We start from the raw sequence: 19,338 nt of genomic DNA on the forward strand, positions 1-19,338 counted from the left end.
GTCTGGGCAGCTTCCGCTTAATGAAGATGAGCCGGAGCGAAACATTTTCTTGCCAACCCCAAAACGACACCCCCTAAAAACACGAAACACAACAATCCGTGCCCGGGTGTCGTTAAGTTCAGGCGATAGTTACCATAATGTGCCATCGGAGGAATAAATCTGGTGAAACGTGTCAGAAGGGAGAATGAGCGAGAGAGAGAGTGCCCCACTCGATTAGCCGGACGCTGGGTGGAGCTTGGGGGAGAGTGGTAAAAATTTACGAAATGCGATCCTTTGCCATCCCTCTGACCGAACCACGCGGCACTGACCGGTTGGAGCTTGTGACTTGTTTACACCACATTGTACGTATGATGTGAGAGCGTAAGTTCAGCATAAAGAATAACCACCCGGTGCAGACTTCAACCCTTCTACGGCCACCGTTTCACCATTAAGGGCCACTCGTGCTCTGTTCGGTTTTGGCCACTTTCACCAGCCACCCGGTCTGTGTCTTCTTACGACTCAACAACGGCTACAGACGACGGAACGATGGAACGATGGAACACAAACAAAAAAAGCACCACCCTCGCTATAGTGAACAAAACTCTCGCCAGATGGCAAGGGCAAGGGCCACCAGCAGAGGTCAGCCGGTGGAACAAAATGCCTTTCATTGGGCGACTCTACCGAAGAAGATGTTTATGTTCTACCCGACCGGCAATCGCCGGAATGAAGACGAACAAACTCTCTCATTTTTGGCAAACCCCGGGCGACACGGAACCTCGGACCGATTTGCGGTGCCCGTGTGTACGACACCACCACTGTGTTGCGAGTCGTTCGGCCAAAAAGTTCGTCCCCAGGACAGGGAGTCCCGCAAAAGCAAACATGCCAGCTGGTACCATTTACTGCGCAACCAGATCACGAAGGCGAGCCGGAAATGGAAACACACTCACAGCTGGGTGAAGTGGGCAAAGGCGAACCACACTCTGGTGAGGTTCCGTGTTCGAGGGTGGCTTTTGTGAGGGTGGAATTTTGGGTAGGTGGGTGGAAGAAATGCCACAACGTAGCAGCAGATTTATGAAATAGAATGTGCAATAAAAATTAATCACTACAAATTTCTGCACCACACCCACCCACTCTGTTTCGTCCGAAGGATGCAACCCCTTTCGGAGGAGTGCCCTGTGATTTAGCACTTAAATTGCTAAAACATACCGGCGAGCGTACGGCTCGTACCGAAACGATCTCGCAACAAATCAAACCAAAACCGAGAGGCCCGGGAATGCCATTATGCATTTCGTGGCAGAGCGTCCTGAACCACCCGTCGCGCGTATGACCGGTAACGATATTATTTCCTGCACGAAGGCGAGCGAGAATGAAACCTCCCCCTGTTTGTGTGTTACGTTTGTTTAATGTTGTGCCCATTTGACAGGGAAATTTACATCACACTCGCTACGGCATCAGGCGAGCTTGCAAAAGGATGGCATTAGGTGGGCCAGAGAGCTTTTTTCGAGCAACAAAAAAAAGGGAATATTCCCCAACCGTGGCCAATTTGTGGTTCGGAATCAAACGAAACAAACTCTTCCCATAAGCGCGAAATGGCAAACGAAGCGCAAGGATTCTTTCCACTCGGACGCACTCCGCCCCATCCGGCGAAAAAAGGGAGGCCACTTGCAGCAAGGCCTTCTATGTAGAAACACGAATTCAAAACACCAATCGAACAATAATAAAAGTTCCTAATCTCATCATGACAGGAAAAATTAATATTAACTTCCAACCGTTGTCAAATAAAAGCCCCAAATGTCCTCGGAACAGGAGGAAGCAAACGAGAACCGGGTGGTGGAGCGCGACCGGGAACAGAAATAACCCTCATCGCTGACCATGACCAAGGGCACTTGGCGTAAAGAGTGGAGAGAGAGCGAGAGAACGAATGGAAAGGAAAAACACGCCACGATACTGCCCAGCATTCCGGGGCCGTATTCAGCAAAATCAATTCGATTCGGAAATGTTCGATATCATACCGTGGGCGAGCGAAATAAATTCAATTTACGATAACTTTCAACAGCTCAAGCACCAACTCGGCAAGGGTGCTGCTCGCCTCTGGCATCCTTGCCGTCTGGGCCGGGAAAATGAAACGTCACTCAACCAAGGGCTCGAAGGGTGGAAGAAAAAAAAAACAGCCGACGAAACCGAGCGATCAAGAGGCGAGTGTGCGGGCTGGAAGCCAAGTACGATCAACAATCACACTGCCGGGTCGTCCATTTCCGGGGGCGAGCATTTCCACTGTGTAATGCATTTTCCTCCCTCTCTGATAAATAGATATACAAAAAGTACACGTACATCCTTACAGACAGCGTGGTGGGTGTAGGGAAAAAAAGCCCGTCAAAGAAAAGGAGGCTTACCGCCAAAAGGAGCAATCAACTTTGGCAATTCCCGAGTAGGAAAAGAGAGAGAGCGAAGAAGAAGAAGAAGAAGAAAACTTTCCCTGTCTCGATTTCGGTGTTCATTTTGCGGCACTTTTTGCGCCTCGTCCCAAAACCCCGTTACGAATGAAGAAGCGCTGAAAAATGTGCCGAAAAGCGGAGAAATATACGGAAATTCCAAAGCAAGCCACTCCACCCAGGCCAGGGCTTCGATAACTTCTTCCGGATCCGGACAGACAGACCGTTGATAAATTCTTCCTTCGTTTTGTCGTGCTTTTTTTCCTCTTCATTTCGGGGCGTTCTCGCGCGGGTGTGTGCGTTTGTGTGTGTCCTAGCTTACAATTACGAATGGGAAACTTTTCTTCCCTTTTGAATGCTTCCGGTCCAGTTTGCAGCAACTTTTCGCTTATCGTCGCCCCCTCCCGGATGCTTATTTCTTGCCCATCGGGCTGCTGCTGTTTTGGATACTTTTCACTTAAATACTGTTCCCGTCGGTCGCCTTCGGCTTAGTTGTTTACTTAACGTTCCATTGCGGAGCAATTATTTCCGTTGCCGGGGAAAATGAAAAAGGTTTTCTTCCATGTGCACCGGAAACGGAGTGTACCCTTCTTGCTTGACCATTGAGGGAGCACAAGTACGCTTTAAATACCAATCTATTTAGTTGCGGCTCCTTTTTCCGGCGCATTTTCCTTACGGATTCCTTATAGGTAAAAAAGGATTTATTATTCGGGCGTCAAACATTACCCCTTTGATGGGAATAATTAATTCCGATAGAGGGTGCATAAATCATGCGGACTTTGAATAAATCGTGCACCCTCGGGAGCAACTGAAACCGTTTCAATTAATCTTGAAACAACCGGAAAACATTACTCCAAATGCCTAATCCTTCACATGCGGAATTCCACCGCCCAAAGTCAGACGACCATATGCCTCGAAGTTTCTTCCTTTTTTTTGTAGTGTGCTCTCTACAAAATCCCACAGTACACACCCGAAGCTGCACTCGAATGCTTATCGCAAGCCAATTGCTAATTCCGCTTGTTTTCTCCAACCCCTTTTCGCAAAGTTATTTGCACACTACATGCACACCCATTTCGACGATGTCCTTAAGCTCTCGCGCAAAGAGCGATGCACAGTGGGAAAGAACAAAAAAAATGCCCGTAAAACTACTAGCAAGAAAGGATTTACATTAGCTCGTGCCCGGGCAGCGGCACAAGAAGCGCTGGCAGAAGTAGCAAAAGTTCATCAGCGAAGCGGAAACTGCTCCAGGACACCCGTAGCCGGTCGGTGGGAGAAAAGGAGAAGGGTGGGAGGGGCGTAAAAATCGCCCAAAATACAACAGTCAACAAGGGTGAGGGAAAGTTTTAATTTAATCTGCCCGTGTCCATGCTGCCGGTTTTGGCTTGGGCTTAAGAGCATCCGTTCTCGGTCGGACTTCAGCACGTGAACATTGCACTCTGGCTCACGGCGTTGCATGTGCAGTGGCGTGGGAGGGCACAAAGTAAACAGCAAAAAAAACAGAACTTTACTCTTCGGTACGTATTGTGTTACGGCACCGGCACACAATCATTGAACGCGCCATGTGTCGAAAAATGTTTTCCCGACGCAATATTCACCCTCTTTACAGGCCGGTTTTTTGTTTTTCGGTGAAAATTTGTCATCCCAATCGCTCCAAGGACATGCGAACCTTTTGCGGAGCGCTTTGCGGTGAAATCACGAACCATGTTGTGCACGCTAATGGCGCTCGTTACCAACGCGTACACACCAGGATGATGAAAGCACCGAGAACACGCCCGCACTCTGCACTCGCAACGATCAAAGCCATTATTGTTTTCATTATTCCGCCCGCGATCACCAACCAGCAAGGAGGTGGCATGGCCTGCAGAGAGCGTTACGGTGCAAAACCATCACCGCAAAGCAACTTTGCACTAGACTTAAGTTTTAAAACACGTCCCACCGGATCGTCCTCGTGGCCTGGCGTCGGCCACCGCCGTTTGGTGTGAAGAAATACCGACGCGGGTGGTAATCCTGTTTCAACGTTACATCTCGCCACATCTCTACACTCACGCGTGCCACCGGTTGGGGACGGGCGGACGAAAAACTACAACACAAACAAGATGAAAACCCCTCTAACTTTGCTCTTCGCGTCTTAATTAAACTTTCGCAAAGCAGATTATGCTTTACGCTGGTTAAATGTTGGCAGAACCAAGCTTTCTTGGCTCTTGGCATGCCCACACTCCAGCCCATCGGTGGTGTTTTATGGGCGGAAAAAAGCGTTAAACGTGGCATGCTTTGATGTCGCTGGAAGCCACGTGGGATAGTAATTTGACTTTTGAAAAACAACCCCCACAAGGTGAGCTGATAAGATCGATTGTTCTCTCTTGCGAAGGGCGGGCTTTTCGTGGAAAAGAAATTAAAAGAAAGTGCTCCCTTTCGGAAATGAGCCGCAATTATAAAGCTTAATCAAACCGGTGCTTTGGTAACGATATGTTTCTCAACAATTTCTAACGAATAAATAACACGTATTTATTACATTAAAGCAAAATGCCGACACGCTGCCGAGTTTATTCAACTTAACAAATATTTTATCAACCCCTTCGCTACTACTCTGTTTCGTACACTCCAAGCGGGCTACCACCACGACGTTTTGGTCATCTGTTTAAACTTCTGCATGTTGATCAGTATGGAATTCTTTATCGATTCCTTATCGCGGTTTTGCCCGTAGTAATCAACAAATTCCCCGTTTGGATCGACCAAGTACATGATGATGGTGTGATCTACGATGTAATCGTTGTCCTCGTCTTTCGGGCCGGCGCTAAAATATACACGGAATGCGCGACATACCTGTGCCACCTGTTCCACCGTGCCCGTCAGGCCGAGCAGCTTCGGGGAGAACTCCTTCACATACTTCCCCACGATTTCTTTGGAGTCCCGTTGTGGGTCGACTGTGATGAAGATCGGTTGCACCGGGTCGGCGTCTTTCTCTTTCGCCAGGTTATCAACGACGGCCGACATCTTCTCCAGCTCATCCGGGCAAATGTCCGGGCAGTGCGTGAAACCGAAGTAAATGAGCAACCATTTGCCCAGAAAATCGGCCGACTTTCGTGGGTTACCATCGGAATCCACCAGGTCCCACTTTCCGCCAATGGCCGCTTTACCAAGTTGCCGCTTTCGTTCGCGCATCAACGCCTGTTCCTTCTCGTCTTTCACGTACCACATGAACCCGAGCACACCGACACCGGCGGTGGCAATAAATGCAAAACTCTTCCACGTGATTGGCCCTTTGCCCTTCATTGGATCCTGCTGACCAGATGCGTGCTCAAACCTTCTCATCATGGATCCTTGCAATGTCCACCGTCCATGACTGGATAGTCCAGTTTTGCCACTAAATGCTCCGCCATTCCCGCAAGCCTCACCCAAACAGCGACTGGACAAACGTAACAAAATTTTCGACATATCGGCGTTTCCTGCAGACGAAGAGCACAATTTTGATTAGAGACATCTTAAAAGCAGGGAGAAATACTCAAACTCAAATTTACCGTCTGTTTGCACTAAATAAACAACTGTTTTACGATCATTTAAACTATTTGTGTAATACCCTTTTTATTTTTGTTGAACTTTTTTAATGTTTTCTGTTCGCCGGCCAATGTCATCCTTTTGACATTTCATAACATTGACGTCTTCAGGTCCTGGCTTGATTTACGCAACGATTCGATGATTCCAACGATGTAAAATCGTAAAATCCCTAACTAACACGTGCTTTTTTATTAGAAGAAACGTTTTACTCGATTTTTACATCTTATACAATACATTTCACCAGAATAAAGGTGAAAATACGATCGATTTATCGTATCCCATTCCGACAGGGATATCAACCACTAGGTACAGCGTGTTTATGTTGTGAAATTGAATTTATTGTCTAGATATTGCCATGGGCATGAAAAAACTGCGTATTAAAACAAAAAAAAGGATTTAAATTTTGAATAAAAAATATTAGTTAACCTTTTTGTAGCCATTTTCTTTCAGTATTCTGTAATTTTCGAACGTCGTAACGAATTGCTGCTGTCATATCCTCGCATTATGACAACTAACAAAACAACCCTAACCAACCCGTTCCTGTGCCAAGAGTAGATCAACAAATTAGTCCGTGCGTGCTTTTCCCTCGTTTTTTTGTTCTCGAGGGAAAACACAAAATTTTCTTTGTTTTTGTGTAGTTTTATCCCATACCCACCCCACGGAACGTGTTACAATGTCTGGCTTCAGCTTCGGTACCCCGACAACGTCGGCACCCGCGTTTTCGTTCGGGACGCCTGCGGCAACAACAAGCATCGCCGGAACCGCCGCAGCACCGGTGGCGGGAGCGACAGGATTTTCCTTCGGAACCCCCGCCACCGTCGCGGCAACGGCAGCAGTAGCAGCCGCACCAGGATTTAGCTTCGGTAAACCTGCCGGAACAGCTGCGACTACGGCGGCACCGTTATCGTTTGGTCTCGGGGCCACTTCCACCACGGCCAGCCCCTTCGGCGGGTTGAATGTGTCCGCCGGTACGACTGCGACGGCCACAACAACGTCCACATTCGCGGTGCCTACGCTTAACTTCGGAACCGCGGCCACCGCAACGACTGGCGCTACGGGGGCACTCGGTCTCGGAAACACCGCCTCAGGAGGACTGTTCGGGGCGGCCAAACCCATCACAACGGTCGCACCAGCACCGGCCGCGACGACAGCCACAACCACGGTCGGGCTGGGTGGTGTCGACATCAACGCCAACCAGCCGAAATCGGTGGAGGGCAAAAACGACAACACTAAAGCGAAGGAATCGCAGGTGCCGCAGGAAATCATCAGCACGGTCGAACACCTCAAGGATTACATTAAAAAGCAGAAAACGATCAGCTCCGACATTGCGCGCTCGTCGGCGAGAAAAATGTCCAACGTTTCGAACGAAATCAAGCGCCTCAACTGCACGCTAGCGGAGCTGTCGAATAGCGTCGGCAACAACCAGAACGCCATTAAAATGCTGCGCCACGAAACGTCCGGCATCACGCACCAGGCCGACATGGCGCAACGCACGCAAGAAACGCCTGCTGGGCTGCAGTTCGAGAACACGCTGCCGCTGCAGTACTTCATCGAGCTGATCCATAAGTACGAGTCCGATCTGATCAATCTCAAGCAGCAGGTCGAGCTGACGGAAAAGCATATGAACTCGCTGACCACGCCGCAGTACTTCACGCCACAGGATCTGAAGCTGTGCCTGCAGCAGATCTACGAAAGCTTCGTTGCGTTGGCCGGCCGATTGCACGAGTTGCACCAGAAGGTGGAAACGCAGAAGGAACAGTACCTCAATCTGCGACGATACCTGTTGCGCGACCACACGGACGTGTTCGAAAACAAAGACACTGCGAACGCCGGGGCCAGTGCCGTGGACAAATTCGCACTCAACATTTCGTCTGGACCGACGCCGTTCTCGTCGGTGATGGGTAACGTGAGCTTCGGCGTATCGCTCAGGCAACCTGGGGCAGCAGGTACGGCACTCTGGCCGGGAGGAACCACCGGGACGGCTTCGACCGACCCGACTAAAAGCGCTTTCGGACAGACGAACTTTTTTGGCATGAGCGCAGGCACTAACACGTCCGGGAGCGATGGGCTTGGGTTTGGTAACCGGTTAGGTTTTGGCTTCGGTGCCATGTCCTCCACGGGTGCTGATGCGTTCAATCTACAGAAACCTCCACTGGGGAGTAAGCGAAATAAATTGTAAATACATGCGTGGTACTGAAAACCCGGATCACTAGCCAATGTGAGTGTATGGAATGACAGACAGGCAAAAATAAATCTATTTTGGAGCCAATAACTTACCTCATCGTGTCGTCTTCGTGAAGTTCCATCTTTCTCCTTCGGATTCTGGAATTTTAGACGTTAAAATCATGACTAAACAAGGTCTAGTATATTTCCGGTTTCAGTTTCCCTTTATTTCATCTAAAAACATTCGACACTTTTTCTTCAGCACTTTGGCCGCCTCCACGAAGATAACGTCCGGCTTGAGCGATCCCAACGATTCCACCGTAAATATGAAGTGGTTTCTGACGCGTGCCATCGTAACGGCATCGGAAATTTGTGGGTATCTATACACGTTCCGACTGCAGCTGTCGTACCGGGCATCCTTCACGTACGCGTGGTCATCCTTGTCGATCTCGATGACCCCCGGAGAGAAGCATTTCTGTAGTAACCGCGCGTCGTTCCCCACAACCGGTCGGTTGAGCTTAATATCGGGCAACAATCGATAGGAAACGGTTGCCACCGGCGAGAACTTTGCATGATCCTTGCCAACTCCCTTCACGGCAAACAGCTTGATGTCGAACTCGTGTCCGGGGCGCATTTTACTGATGAGAATGTCGTCATCGATCGGGCCAACCGCAGCCTCATTGTACACGGTCGACTGATTTCCAATCGGCACCCATTTGATCTGGCCCGAGTAGATGCTGTGGTTCTTGTACATGATGTCGTTGCTCGTCACATCCGTGGAGTCCTTGTTCTTGCGAGTGCATTTCACTTTCAGCTCAAATTCGAGAGTGTCCTGCGCGGTGGGAGCATCCGTTTCGTTGGCTTTGTACTCGAACATCCGTGGATCGGCACGGAGCGGTATCAGTCCCAGCCGGTGTGCCAGCACCTCGTCCTGTATGATCGACGTGTTGTTGTAGATGTGCACCTTCTCGATCGCCATGCTCGGTACCTCGCTCAGCATCAGCCTACGGAACATGTTCGCAATGGCGGGACTCACACCGATCATGTCGAACTCCATATCGTTTTCCTCATAGCGCACGATAACGATTTGCAGCTGCTGCTTGAACCGTTCAAAGTCCCAAAACTCGTCGGCCAACCCGTAATCGTTGGCATCCTGCTTCAGTTTGTATTCTTCGAGGTACAACAACGGTTTTGTTTCCATTTTTGAGCTGATTCCGCGTACCTAAAAAATCCACCAGCGAATTCACGTGCAAATGTTTACACCGGCAAAATGTTTACAATATTTGACAGCAGATTTCCTACAGTGATGCTCATAAAAATAGCGTTTTTGTTCGTGGGGAATGATTTTTTGTCAAGTAATTTTGCTTCTTTTTTTACTAATAATCTCTAAAAAATTCCTGAGCTTTAAAACTAATTTAATCGAATGCGTTAATAAAATACTGCTAAACCACATTGGTTCTATGAAAGCATCAGAAGTTGTGCTTTAAAATAATACATTGAGATAAATCTTTCGACTTTTCTGCCTCGATCGATGAAACATTAGCCTATTTGAGATAGTTTATATCGTATCAGTAATCTGTTGGCGATTACGATGAGCGCACTTGAAAGTAAAATTTTTGAATTTGAAAATGCGACCACGTGCTCACGCTTGAAAACGCATTTTGGCAACTAAAAATGGATGTAAGATTTTTTCGAATGAGACAAGAATAAAACACCTAGCACTTCGATCAAACGTTAGATTATCTATTCAATGCAATTGAATACAGTTTATTTTGTAATATATTATTACAATTTTACTAAATATGAATTTTGAACGATTTGTCATACTAAATAACCGAGACGTTTGTCACTATGCCCATGCAAATCAAAATCACGTTGTTTCTCACGCATGGTACTGTCAACACAGTGTCAAACACCTTCTCCCGTTCGTCAGAAAACATGGCCTCGATACTGCGATCGAGCAAATTTGTGCGTTATGTTGCCGGTTTCGCACGAAATCTAGTATTTAACTCCGCTCGCGAAACCGAGAGCAGCTTCGTTCAGCAGTCACAATGTTTGTGCGGCCATCTCACCAGGTAAAAATGCGCACTATCACGCCAGAAGGACCGTACTCCCGGTGCCCAGCCACGGCCCGGCTTAATTACGCAACATGCCGTGCCCGAGTGCGTCAGGCTAGTATTATTTTTATGTAATAAAAACTTTTGTGTTTGCAGCGGTTTTGCAACGGCTGCTACCAAGAGCAAAAGCGGATTGGAGCGATCGTTGAAACGTTTGGACGAGGATGTACGTCGATCGGGTCGTATCTCCCGGCGGGATCTGGAGGAGGTGTTGGAAGAGATCCGCATAAACCGTTCGGCTACCAGCGCACAGTCTCTGCTGGTCATCAGATGTTGTGGTAATAGCATTTTTGTAGTGCACTGTTGCATCGAAATCATTTAATACGCTTTCTTTGGCTCATGGTTATCTAGGTAATTTGGTTCCGGAGGAGCTGCCGGAGGTACGCACCTCAATGGTACAGGAAATATGGAAGACATTGAAGAATTTGAACGTTACCATGGACGTGTCGCACTACAATGCTCTGCTGCGGGTGTACCTGGACAATGAGCATCCGTTTTCACCGACGGAGTTCCTTGCCGACATGCAGTCGAAAGGAATCGAACCGAACCGTGTTACGTACCAACGGCTAATCTCACGCTACTGCCAACAGGGAGACATTGAAGGGGCCACGAAGATATTGGAATTCATGCGCGAGAAGCAACTCCCGGTCAATGAATATGTTTTCAACGCACTCATCATGGGCCATTCCCAGGCCGAGTAAGTACAGAACGATGCGGCAGCTTTGGCACGTCTCTATTTACATGCGCTTGCATCTTTTAGCGATCTGGAATCGGCGACGGGGATTTTGGCCGTGATGGCCCAAGCAGGTCTTCAACCGTCAGCCGACACATACACGACACTGCTTTGCGGATACGCCCGCAAAGGCGACCTAGACTACATCTGCAAAACGATCGACGCCTGCGAGAACAAAGAGGTGTTCCTGCTCGACAAAGACATCCTGGAGATAATCTACTCGCTCGCCACCAATGGATACCCGGATCGGGTGGACAAATTGGTGGAGAAGATTCGCCGCCAGGCCGGCTACAACCAAGACGCGGTGAACGTGATCCTCCGGTTGATCAACAGAGGTCAGGAGGATGTTGCGTTGAAGCTCCTCCGAACCATGCCTCGTGCTTCGAAGAACGACGGCGAGCTGGCAAACACCGGCAGCTTCCTGGTGCGTCAACTAGTGCGGGCGAAACGTCCATCGGAAAAGGTGATCGGAATTTGCAAGGAACTGCAAGAGCAAAACTTGAACGATCGCGCGTATCTGATCGCGCTCGAGACAGCCCTCAAGGGCGGTTCGATGGAGCTGAGCTTCGCGCTGCTGCAAGAGCTGTCCACGCAGAATCAACCGATCCGGCAGCACTTTTTCTGGCCATTGTTTTGCGCAAACGAACCCACCTGGACCAAGGAGGAGCGCACGGACAACGTGCTGAATGTGCTGCGCACGATGGGAGAAAAGTTTAGCCTCTATCCCAGCAGTGAAACGGTGCGCGAGTACGCTATCCCGAACATGCCGGTCACCAACAATGACATCGTGATCCAGTTACTGCGCAGCGTTGGTATCTCGTCGGCCGTCGCCAGTTCTAGCTGCGCCTACGTAGCACTGGAAAAGCACAACCTAAAAGAAGCGGCTTCGATTGCGTCACGCTATCGGGCGTATTACTCGCCCGGAATCTTCCGCAAACCGCTCGTACAGGCGCTCCAGCATTCACAGGATTACGACTCGTACGTGCGCTTCGCTCGCTCTATGTATGATGGGCTGAAGCGCGCGCGTACCGTAGAAGAGGAAAGCGAACAAAGCACCGAAGGAGGAGAAACCAGCAGTGCCAGCACCGAATCACAACAGGCGGAAGTGCTCGGCAGCATGTTATTCGACGTCGTGGTGACGTTCAAGACGAACCGCGTGGAGGTGATGCAGAAACTGTTGACCGGTCTCGTGAACCAGGGTCTCTCCATCAGCAACGGCATGGCGGAGAAAATCCAGGAGCGATTGGGTAGCGAGATGACACCGGAAATTTCCAGCATGCTGTCGAAGCTGGCTGCGGGTGATTTGGAACCGATCGAGTTGGAGCGCCCTGGCGGGAACCAACGAATGCAACGCCAGAGACAATCGGTTTCGAGCCTGTCCGTTCCGCAACTCGAACGGCTCATCGTGGATCTGGAAAGCCGCAAAGAGAATGCAAATGGCGCGAAATCTCAGCTGCTGCATTCGTGCATCCGGGCGAACGATTACGCCAAGACGGCGGAGGTGATACAGAAGCTGGAGGCGGAAAATTTCGTCATCAGTCCGGGAATTTACGGGCTGACGATTGAACTGTACGCCGCAAATGGTCAGTTGGAGGAAGCTTTCGCGCTGCTTAAAGCCGTCGAAGCTAAACAGCCAGACTTTGCGCTCGATCGGCTAAAGGTGGTACGCTTGGCGCAAGGATTGCTTGAAAGCGATCGTTTTGATGACGCGCTGCGCTTCCTTAAGGAAAATTCCCAGTCGGCAGTTGTGGACACGCAAACCACCGACGACAAGCCAGAGGGACAACGAGAGGTGGACTTTGTGTACAACAGTGCGTGCTGGCGTTTGCTCAACACCCTGGCGGACAAGGGTAACGTGCAGCAGGTGAACCAGCTGTTCGATCAGCTGATGGCGGAAGGTTTCATCAAACCGCAGAACATATTCCTCGGTTCGCTCATCAAAGTGCACCTGATGCGGGATGATCTAGCGTCCGCAATGAACACGTTTACAGAGATCTGCCAGAAGCATCGCATGACACCGTGGAAAACGGAACTAACGTGCCGATTGATCCAGGCGGAAGATGCCACCAACCTGCAGCGGTTGACCGACCTCAGCACGGAGGTGCACGGTGAGGTGAACAGTCTGTACGATCTCGTGTTCGCATTCGTCGACTGTGGCCGTATCCGACAGGCCAGAAAGATCCTTGAAACGCCCGGTTTGCGTACGCGCTACCAGCGCATCCAGACGGCATGTGAGCGCTACCAGCAGGAAGGCAAAACGTCCAGTCTCGAAGGACTGATGGAAGCCACCAAAGATCTGAGTCACATCGATCGTGGAGAAATTTACCACAAACTGCTGCAGAGTTACATCGGTGAGAAGGACGCGGAAAAGTCGCTCGGGTTGTGGACACGCATGCAGGAAGAGAACGTCACACCTTCCGACTCGTTCCTCACGAAGTTGGGTGAATTTTTGAAAAGCAACGGATACGATGTCCCGTTCGTGATGCCAGTGACCAGTACTGCTGCTGCAAGCCAACCGAAAGCTAAAAAAGATCCCAAACCCGCTCCCACCAGTGCTGCACCGAAAGGACAACCCCAGGAAGGTGGACGACGTGCACCGGCGAATCCGGCACTGCGTGATTTGAAACAAGCGATCAAAGTGAACAATCCTGATCGCATCCTGGCAGCGTATGAGTCGCTGCAGGGATCGGACGCGAAACCAAATCTCACCGAGCGGTCGGCGATCATCGAGGCGCTCGTGAACCGAGATCGACTTTCCGAGGCATCGAAGCACGTGCTGGACATGCTCGAGCAGAAGATGTTCCCGATTCCGCGCACGTTTAAGTACTTCCTCAACAAGCTGGCCATAAGTGGCGATGTGGCGACGTTCGATCGCATTGGCGAGCTCGTTTCGGATGATCTGAAACGGCAGATTTCGTTCGACAATCGCTTGTGTCACGCGAACGTGTCGAATGGAAACGCCGATCAGTATCTACGCAAGCTGGAGGATGCCGTCGAGCGACTACAGACCAAGGAGGAAGCCATCGTGGCCGCAAAACACTTCCCAATCGGTGGAGCATCCGGTATTCTATCGCACCACCCAGAATTGCACGAACGGTACGAGCGACTTGCGGAACGATACGCGAAATGGGAACTGCTGGCACCGGTGAACGCTCTCTGGACGCATTACTTCATCGTTGGTGACGCGGAAAAGGCAAATTCAATCTGGAACCGGTACCTGAAGAACAGCTCCCGGATCATGTTCCAGAAGATCATCCAGCAGGCTCGGGACAACAAGGACGATGCGCTCTGCCGTCGGTTGATCGAGCAATTACGCGACTCGAAAGTGGCAGAAAAGGGCAAGGGACTGATCTACAGCTGTCTCATCGATATCCTGGTCGCACGGGAGCAACCCGAGGACGCACTGGTGGCTCTGGAAGAGGGCTTGAAGGTGACCTGTCTGGAGAACGTTAACCGGACGGCATTGAAGCGGTTGCAGGAGAGCCTGGCGGCGAAGGGCAAACCATTCCCGCACACCATTCCGGGACGGAACAGCTCGGCGGCACCGGAACCATCCTCGACCAGCAGCAGCAGCAGTGACAGCGAGAGCAGTAGCGACGATGAAGTGGCCACCAAAGCAACAAAGACGGCAACAGCACCAAGCAGCAGTACTTCTAGCGGCAATAAGAATTTATCGTAAGAGCGTGTCGTTCGGAATGCGTCATTATCTCTAGGTCTAAGAGAACAGGTAGCGTAACAAAGCTTAGGAATCAGGAAACATTACATTTGCTCATTAAGCGATAGATATTTAAAGCAGGCATTAGTCACTACCCATCATAGTCAGGTACGTTAGCTAGTTTTTTTTGTTGTTTCTGTTCGCTTCGTCCTGTGGCCGATTATGAAGAGCACAATAAATTCGGAGCAGACACCTAAAACGGATCGGCTTTTTTTCTTGTTTGCGCATTGACCGAAATAATATCCTTTTGAAAGCGGGAAGGAATCAGGATTTTTTTCGAAATCACGGGTGCCTGACATGTTGGGAATGTTCTTTATTCTCTTGGCCGGGTTTTCAGTACCTATATAAATTGTATTCCTTAAGTGATAAACTAATTAAAGAACTGACAATTTGTCCGGGAATAGTTTATTTCATGCTTTTTAAATGTGTATTTAATGTTCAGCCGTCCATTTGTCGCTTGGGCATGTGGGGGCGCTGCCAGTGACGTTACCTAGCGCACATTCCCACGGTCGATGCTGTCGGACGGATCCGTACAGACCCTGTCGTCCTGGGTTTGGCATTACTGTCACTCTGGCAGACAACGACGACGTAAACACGACGCAGTTAACGCAAGTTCCACACCAGTTCTCGACGAGAGAGGACGCAACATTTACACTTCATCGCCATTACCCAACCGAAGCGTGATCACTCTTTGTTCTCCCGACGGGATATCTGTGTTTTCTTTTTTCTTCCGTGCGCTTAAGTGTAGTACCGTTTTCGGTGGTGACAAAATGATTCGCGTCGGGCAGCTGGTTGTGCGCCATACGCAGAAAGTAAAGGGCATCGAAATTCGAAGGTAATAGCTCCCTATTTTTAGGCCCCGTCAAAAAGGGGAGAATTTCGTTACGTTGGGTAACCGGGAGTGTGGGGCCTTGGCTTTTTTTGTACACCCGCGTAGTAATGACCTTGAGGGCTCGCTGGTTTCAAGGAAACCACCGCAACGTGTGCAAAAGGAATATAGGTCACGGGTTGCTCGTGGGTAATCAGAACTTCCGGAATGCCCAATCCGATGGCAACAAAGAAAAAGTAAACTGTGATTGAGAAAAAGCGAGAGAGCGAGAGAGCAAACGCCCGCTTGATGCATGTGTGGCCGCCTGTGGACTTTGTACTTTTTCGCCATCGTGTCTCGCCGTCATTTACGTAAACAACACGAAACTGACCGTTGTTGACACGCGCAAGCAGACGTTCACGTGTGTGAGCTTCTTTCTAACGGCATCATTAGTACGGGCGAGGATTAGTCTGCTTTACCTGCAGCGGTTTTCTGCTATTCTTCTGCTCCCAGACGTTCTGGAGGGATTCCTACGGCGACGGAGACAACATAACGGTTCCGTGTGTAATCGCTCCGTAAACCTATTGCCCATTCAAGGCTTGTACTCGCGCTGATAAGATATCACCCGTATCACGCGCGCGCATGAATGAATAATTCGAATAAGGCTTTTCATCGACTTAAAGGGGCTTTTGGGAACGAATTATGCGTTCGTCTTAGGACCTCAAGGAATTCAAAATGGACGACTAATGGCGCTCCTTTCGCGCTATTTCCAGATGCCTTTCAGCGGCACCTCAGGTCAAACAGGCCGCCGAAGCACAACAAACCGCCACCCCAGCCGAAGCGGACAAACGACCCAACATGTCCTTCCTGACGAACATCTTCCGCGGTCAGGTTCAACCGGCTCAAGTTTTCCCCTACCCGGAGGCACTCGATGCCGAGCAGAAGGAGTACATCGCCTCGTTCGTCGATCCTGTCACCAAGTTCTTCGAGGAGGTGAACGATCCTGTGAAAAACGATGTCAACGCGTCCATCGACGAAAAAACCACCGAGGCGTTGTGGGAACTGGGCGCCTTCTCACTCATGGTCCAACCCGAGTACGGTGGACTGGGACTAAACAACACGCAATATTCCCGCATGTGCGACATTATCGGTGGGCAGGATCTTGGGCTGGGTATTTTCATCGGTGCCCACCAAAGCATCGGCTTCAAGGTAAGCGTGGTTCTGCTGATCAATACGATGCACGTGATCGCAAATGCCGGTAATCGCAACCGGATCGCCTTGCTGATAAGCATCGTTCACCAGCTGAGCTGATCGGGTTGATTTGGGGTTGATCTTTAACACCCGGAATAGCAACCCGTGTTGCCTTTGAGATGTCCTTCACCAAACGCGCCCACGATCGTAATCGAATGGTTTATGTTTTTTTTTTTCATCTCTCCTCGTGTTATGTAGGGTATTATGCTGTACGGTGACCAGCGGCAAAAGGAGAAATACCTACCGATGGTGTCCACCGGAAAAGTGTACGCCGCTTTCGCCTTAACGGAACCAAGTTCGGGTTCTGATGCCGGTTCGATCCGGTGCCGGGCAGTGAAATCGGCCGACGGCAAGCATTACGTGCTGAATGGTTCCAAAATATGGATCTCGAACGGTGGCATCGCAGACATAATGACCGTGTTCGCGCAAACCGAGCTGGAGGATCCAAAGACGGGTCAGAAAAAGGACAAAGTGACCGCGTTTATTGTGGAGCGTGGGTTCGGTGGTGTTAGCAGTGGTCCGCCAGAAAACAAGATGGGCATTAAGTGCTCGAATACGGCCGAGGTGTACTTCGAGGATGTGAAAATCCCAATGGAAAACGTGCTGGGTGGTGAGGGAAACGGTTTCAAGGTGGCAATGAATATCCTTAATAACGGCCGGTTTGGTATGGCCGCGACATTGTCCGGAACGATGAGAGCTTGTATTCAGAAGGCGGCGGAACATGCGACAAACCGTGTGCAGTTTGGACGCAAGATCGAAACGTACGGTGGCATTCAGGAGAAGTTGGCCAAGATGGCAATGCACCATTACGCCACGCAATCGATGGCTTACATGATTTCGGGCAACATGGACACGGGCTCGTTGGATTACCATCTTGAGGCGGCCATTTCGAAGGTGTTCGCGTCCGAGTCGGCGTGGTACGTGTGTGACGAAGCGATTCAGATCCTTGGCGGTATGGGCTTCATGAAGGATTGCGGGCTGGAGCGTGTGATGCGTGATTTGCGCATTTTCCGCATCTTCGAGGGCACGAACGATATCCTGCGGTTGTTCGTGGCACTGACGGGCATTCAGTATGCCGGATCGCATCTGAAGGAGTTGCAGCGTGCTTTCAAGAATCCAGCCACCAATATGGGTCTGATCTTCAAGGAGGGTTCAAGGCGTGCGATCCGTAGCATCGGATACGGTGGTACGGATCTCAGCTCGCATGTCGCGGATCCACTGAAACTCTCCGCTAAGCAGTGCTCCGAGTGCATCGATTTGTTTGGGCAGACGGTGGAATCGTTGTTGATCAAGTACGGCAAGAAGATCGTCGACGAGCAGTACCTGTTGAACCGGTTGGCCGATGCGGCGATCGATACGTACGCTATGGCGGTTGTGTTGTCCCGAGCAACACGTTCCGTGCGCAAGGACCTTCCGTCGGCAGAGCACGAGGTGCTGATGACCAAAGCCTGGTGTCACGAGGTAAGAGTGTGCCTTTTCGGAGTGTCTAGGATGTACGTTAGATCAACGATAACGAGCTTTTTTCTCTGGTTTATCCTCACTTCAGGCTAGCGATCGTGTGCGGGTGAATATTCGCAAAATCAACACCGACTCGTTCGTGAAAAACTACGGCGTGATGTCGCAGATCGCGAAGAACATTTGCGCGAACAATGGCATCGCACACAACAACCCGCTGGACATCGAATAAACGCGGGAAAATTGCGACATCCGGGCCACGAAACCACCACCAGGCGGATTCCTGTACACTTTACCTCAGGAGAAAGTTACGCAAAGTGAATCCAGATCCGGTCGGGTGTTGTGGTTGACGATCCCATCGACCCAAAGAGCCAGGACATTAGGGCATATGCACCAGGAATGACACACTCTCGGAGAGTGATGAGGAGAGTAGTAGCTCAATTCTTATTTTTTGTCTTCTCACGAACATTTATAGACCAATTTTGTGTTTTTTGTTTTGTTTTTACGTAATATTTACACACGTTTTTGAGTACCACGTTTTTACCCACTTATGACGAAGGTGCTTAACTTTTGACGCTTACGAAGGCTCGATTCTCTGACACAATTCCACTGTTTTAGGTATGGTTTTATGGCTTTCATTTTTTTATTTTGGTTAATGTGTAAAGTCTGATTCACCAAAACTCCACCTACTGATAGTGTAGCTATAGGTTTAATGATACCATGTACATACAACTAAGAAACGCCTCACGATGAAGCCAAAAACTCGAGGCCAGCTGACGACACGGGCCAGGCAATAGACAAATCGTTTCATATACCTTTACGAGTGTGGTTTTTGCTTTCCCATAGAGTGTCACTTTTTCATCCGAAAGTAATCGTCCTTTCCTTAAGGCTGGTTCGGTTTATCTATCCACCCTTAAAACAGCTGGCTTTGTCCGGAAAGTGCGTAACCGCAGTGAGTTCGCCAAGGTTTTGATGCTGATTTGCAACATTTCTCCGCCCGATAATGCGTTTCTGCGGATGAGTTCACGCGGTATCAGACAAAACGATATCACACAACACGGAACTAAGCCACACCAAAGAAAGCTCAAAGTTCGCAAGGTTTATCGGAATGTGTGGACCGTTTTGCGCGA

The 19,338-nt window shown here is 49.9% G+C and overlaps 5 protein-coding genes across 5 annotated transcripts; 3 read left to right on the top strand and 2 right to left on the bottom strand.

Moving 5' to 3' along the window:
* Window positions 1-4,929: 4,929 nt before the first annotated feature.
* LOC128727458 (protein SCO1 homolog, mitochondrial) lies at window positions 4,930-6,007 on the bottom strand. The gene is made up of 2 exons (XM_053821374.1): window positions 5,930-6,007; window positions 4,930-5,857 (listed from the first exon to the last, which is right to left on the bottom strand). The coding sequence occupies exon 2, from the start codon at window positions 5,844-5,846 to the stop codon at window positions 5,022-5,024; it is 825 nt and encodes a 274-aa protein (XP_053677349.1). The 5' UTR covers window positions 5,847-5,857; window positions 5,930-6,007; the 3' UTR covers window positions 4,930-5,021.
* A 632-nt stretch (window positions 6,008-6,639) lies between these two features.
* On the top strand, window positions 6,640-8,223 carry LOC128726145 (nuclear pore complex protein Nup58). The gene has a single exon (XM_053819935.1). The coding sequence runs from the start codon at window positions 6,640-6,642 to the stop codon at window positions 8,143-8,145; it is 1,506 nt and encodes a 501-aa protein (XP_053675910.1). The 3' UTR covers window positions 8,146-8,223.
* Window positions 8,224-8,343: 120 nt separating this feature from the next.
* On the bottom strand, window positions 8,344-9,336 carry LOC128726462 (DNA-directed RNA polymerases I and III subunit RPAC1). The gene has a single exon (XM_053820276.1). It carries the CDS (start codon window positions 9,328-9,330, stop codon window positions 8,344-8,346), a length of 987 nt encoding a protein of 328 aa, XP_053676251.1. The 5' UTR covers window positions 9,331-9,336.
* A 731-nt stretch (window positions 9,337-10,067) lies between these two features.
* On the top strand, window positions 10,068-14,887 carry LOC128723315 (leucine-rich PPR motif-containing protein, mitochondrial). The gene is made up of 5 exons (XM_053817042.1): window positions 10,068-10,204; window positions 10,343-10,524; window positions 10,598-10,943; window positions 11,007-12,723; window positions 12,754-14,887. The coding sequence occupies exons 1-5, from the start codon at window positions 10,068-10,070 to the stop codon at window positions 14,656-14,658; spliced, it is 4,287 nt and encodes a 1,428-aa protein (XP_053673017.1). The 3' UTR covers window positions 14,659-14,887.
* A 577-nt stretch (window positions 14,888-15,464) lies between these two features.
* LOC128727346 (very long-chain specific acyl-CoA dehydrogenase, mitochondrial) lies at window positions 15,465-19,011 on the top strand. Its single transcript, XM_053821250.1, has 4 exons — window positions 15,465-15,529; window positions 16,276-16,711; window positions 16,952-18,214; window positions 18,300-19,011. Exons 1-4 carry the CDS (start codon window positions 15,465-15,467, stop codon window positions 18,438-18,440), a joined length of 1,905 nt encoding a protein of 634 aa, XP_053677225.1. The 3' UTR covers window positions 18,441-19,011.
* Window positions 19,012-19,338: the final 327 nt, after the last annotated feature.

The sequence above is a fragment of the Anopheles nili genome, chromosome 3 (genome assembly GCF_943737925.1).
Source record: "Anopheles nili chromosome 3, idAnoNiliSN_F5_01, whole genome shotgun sequence".
In the NCBI taxonomy this organism is placed as follows: Eukaryota; Metazoa; Arthropoda; class Insecta; order Diptera; family Culicidae; genus Anopheles; species Anopheles nili.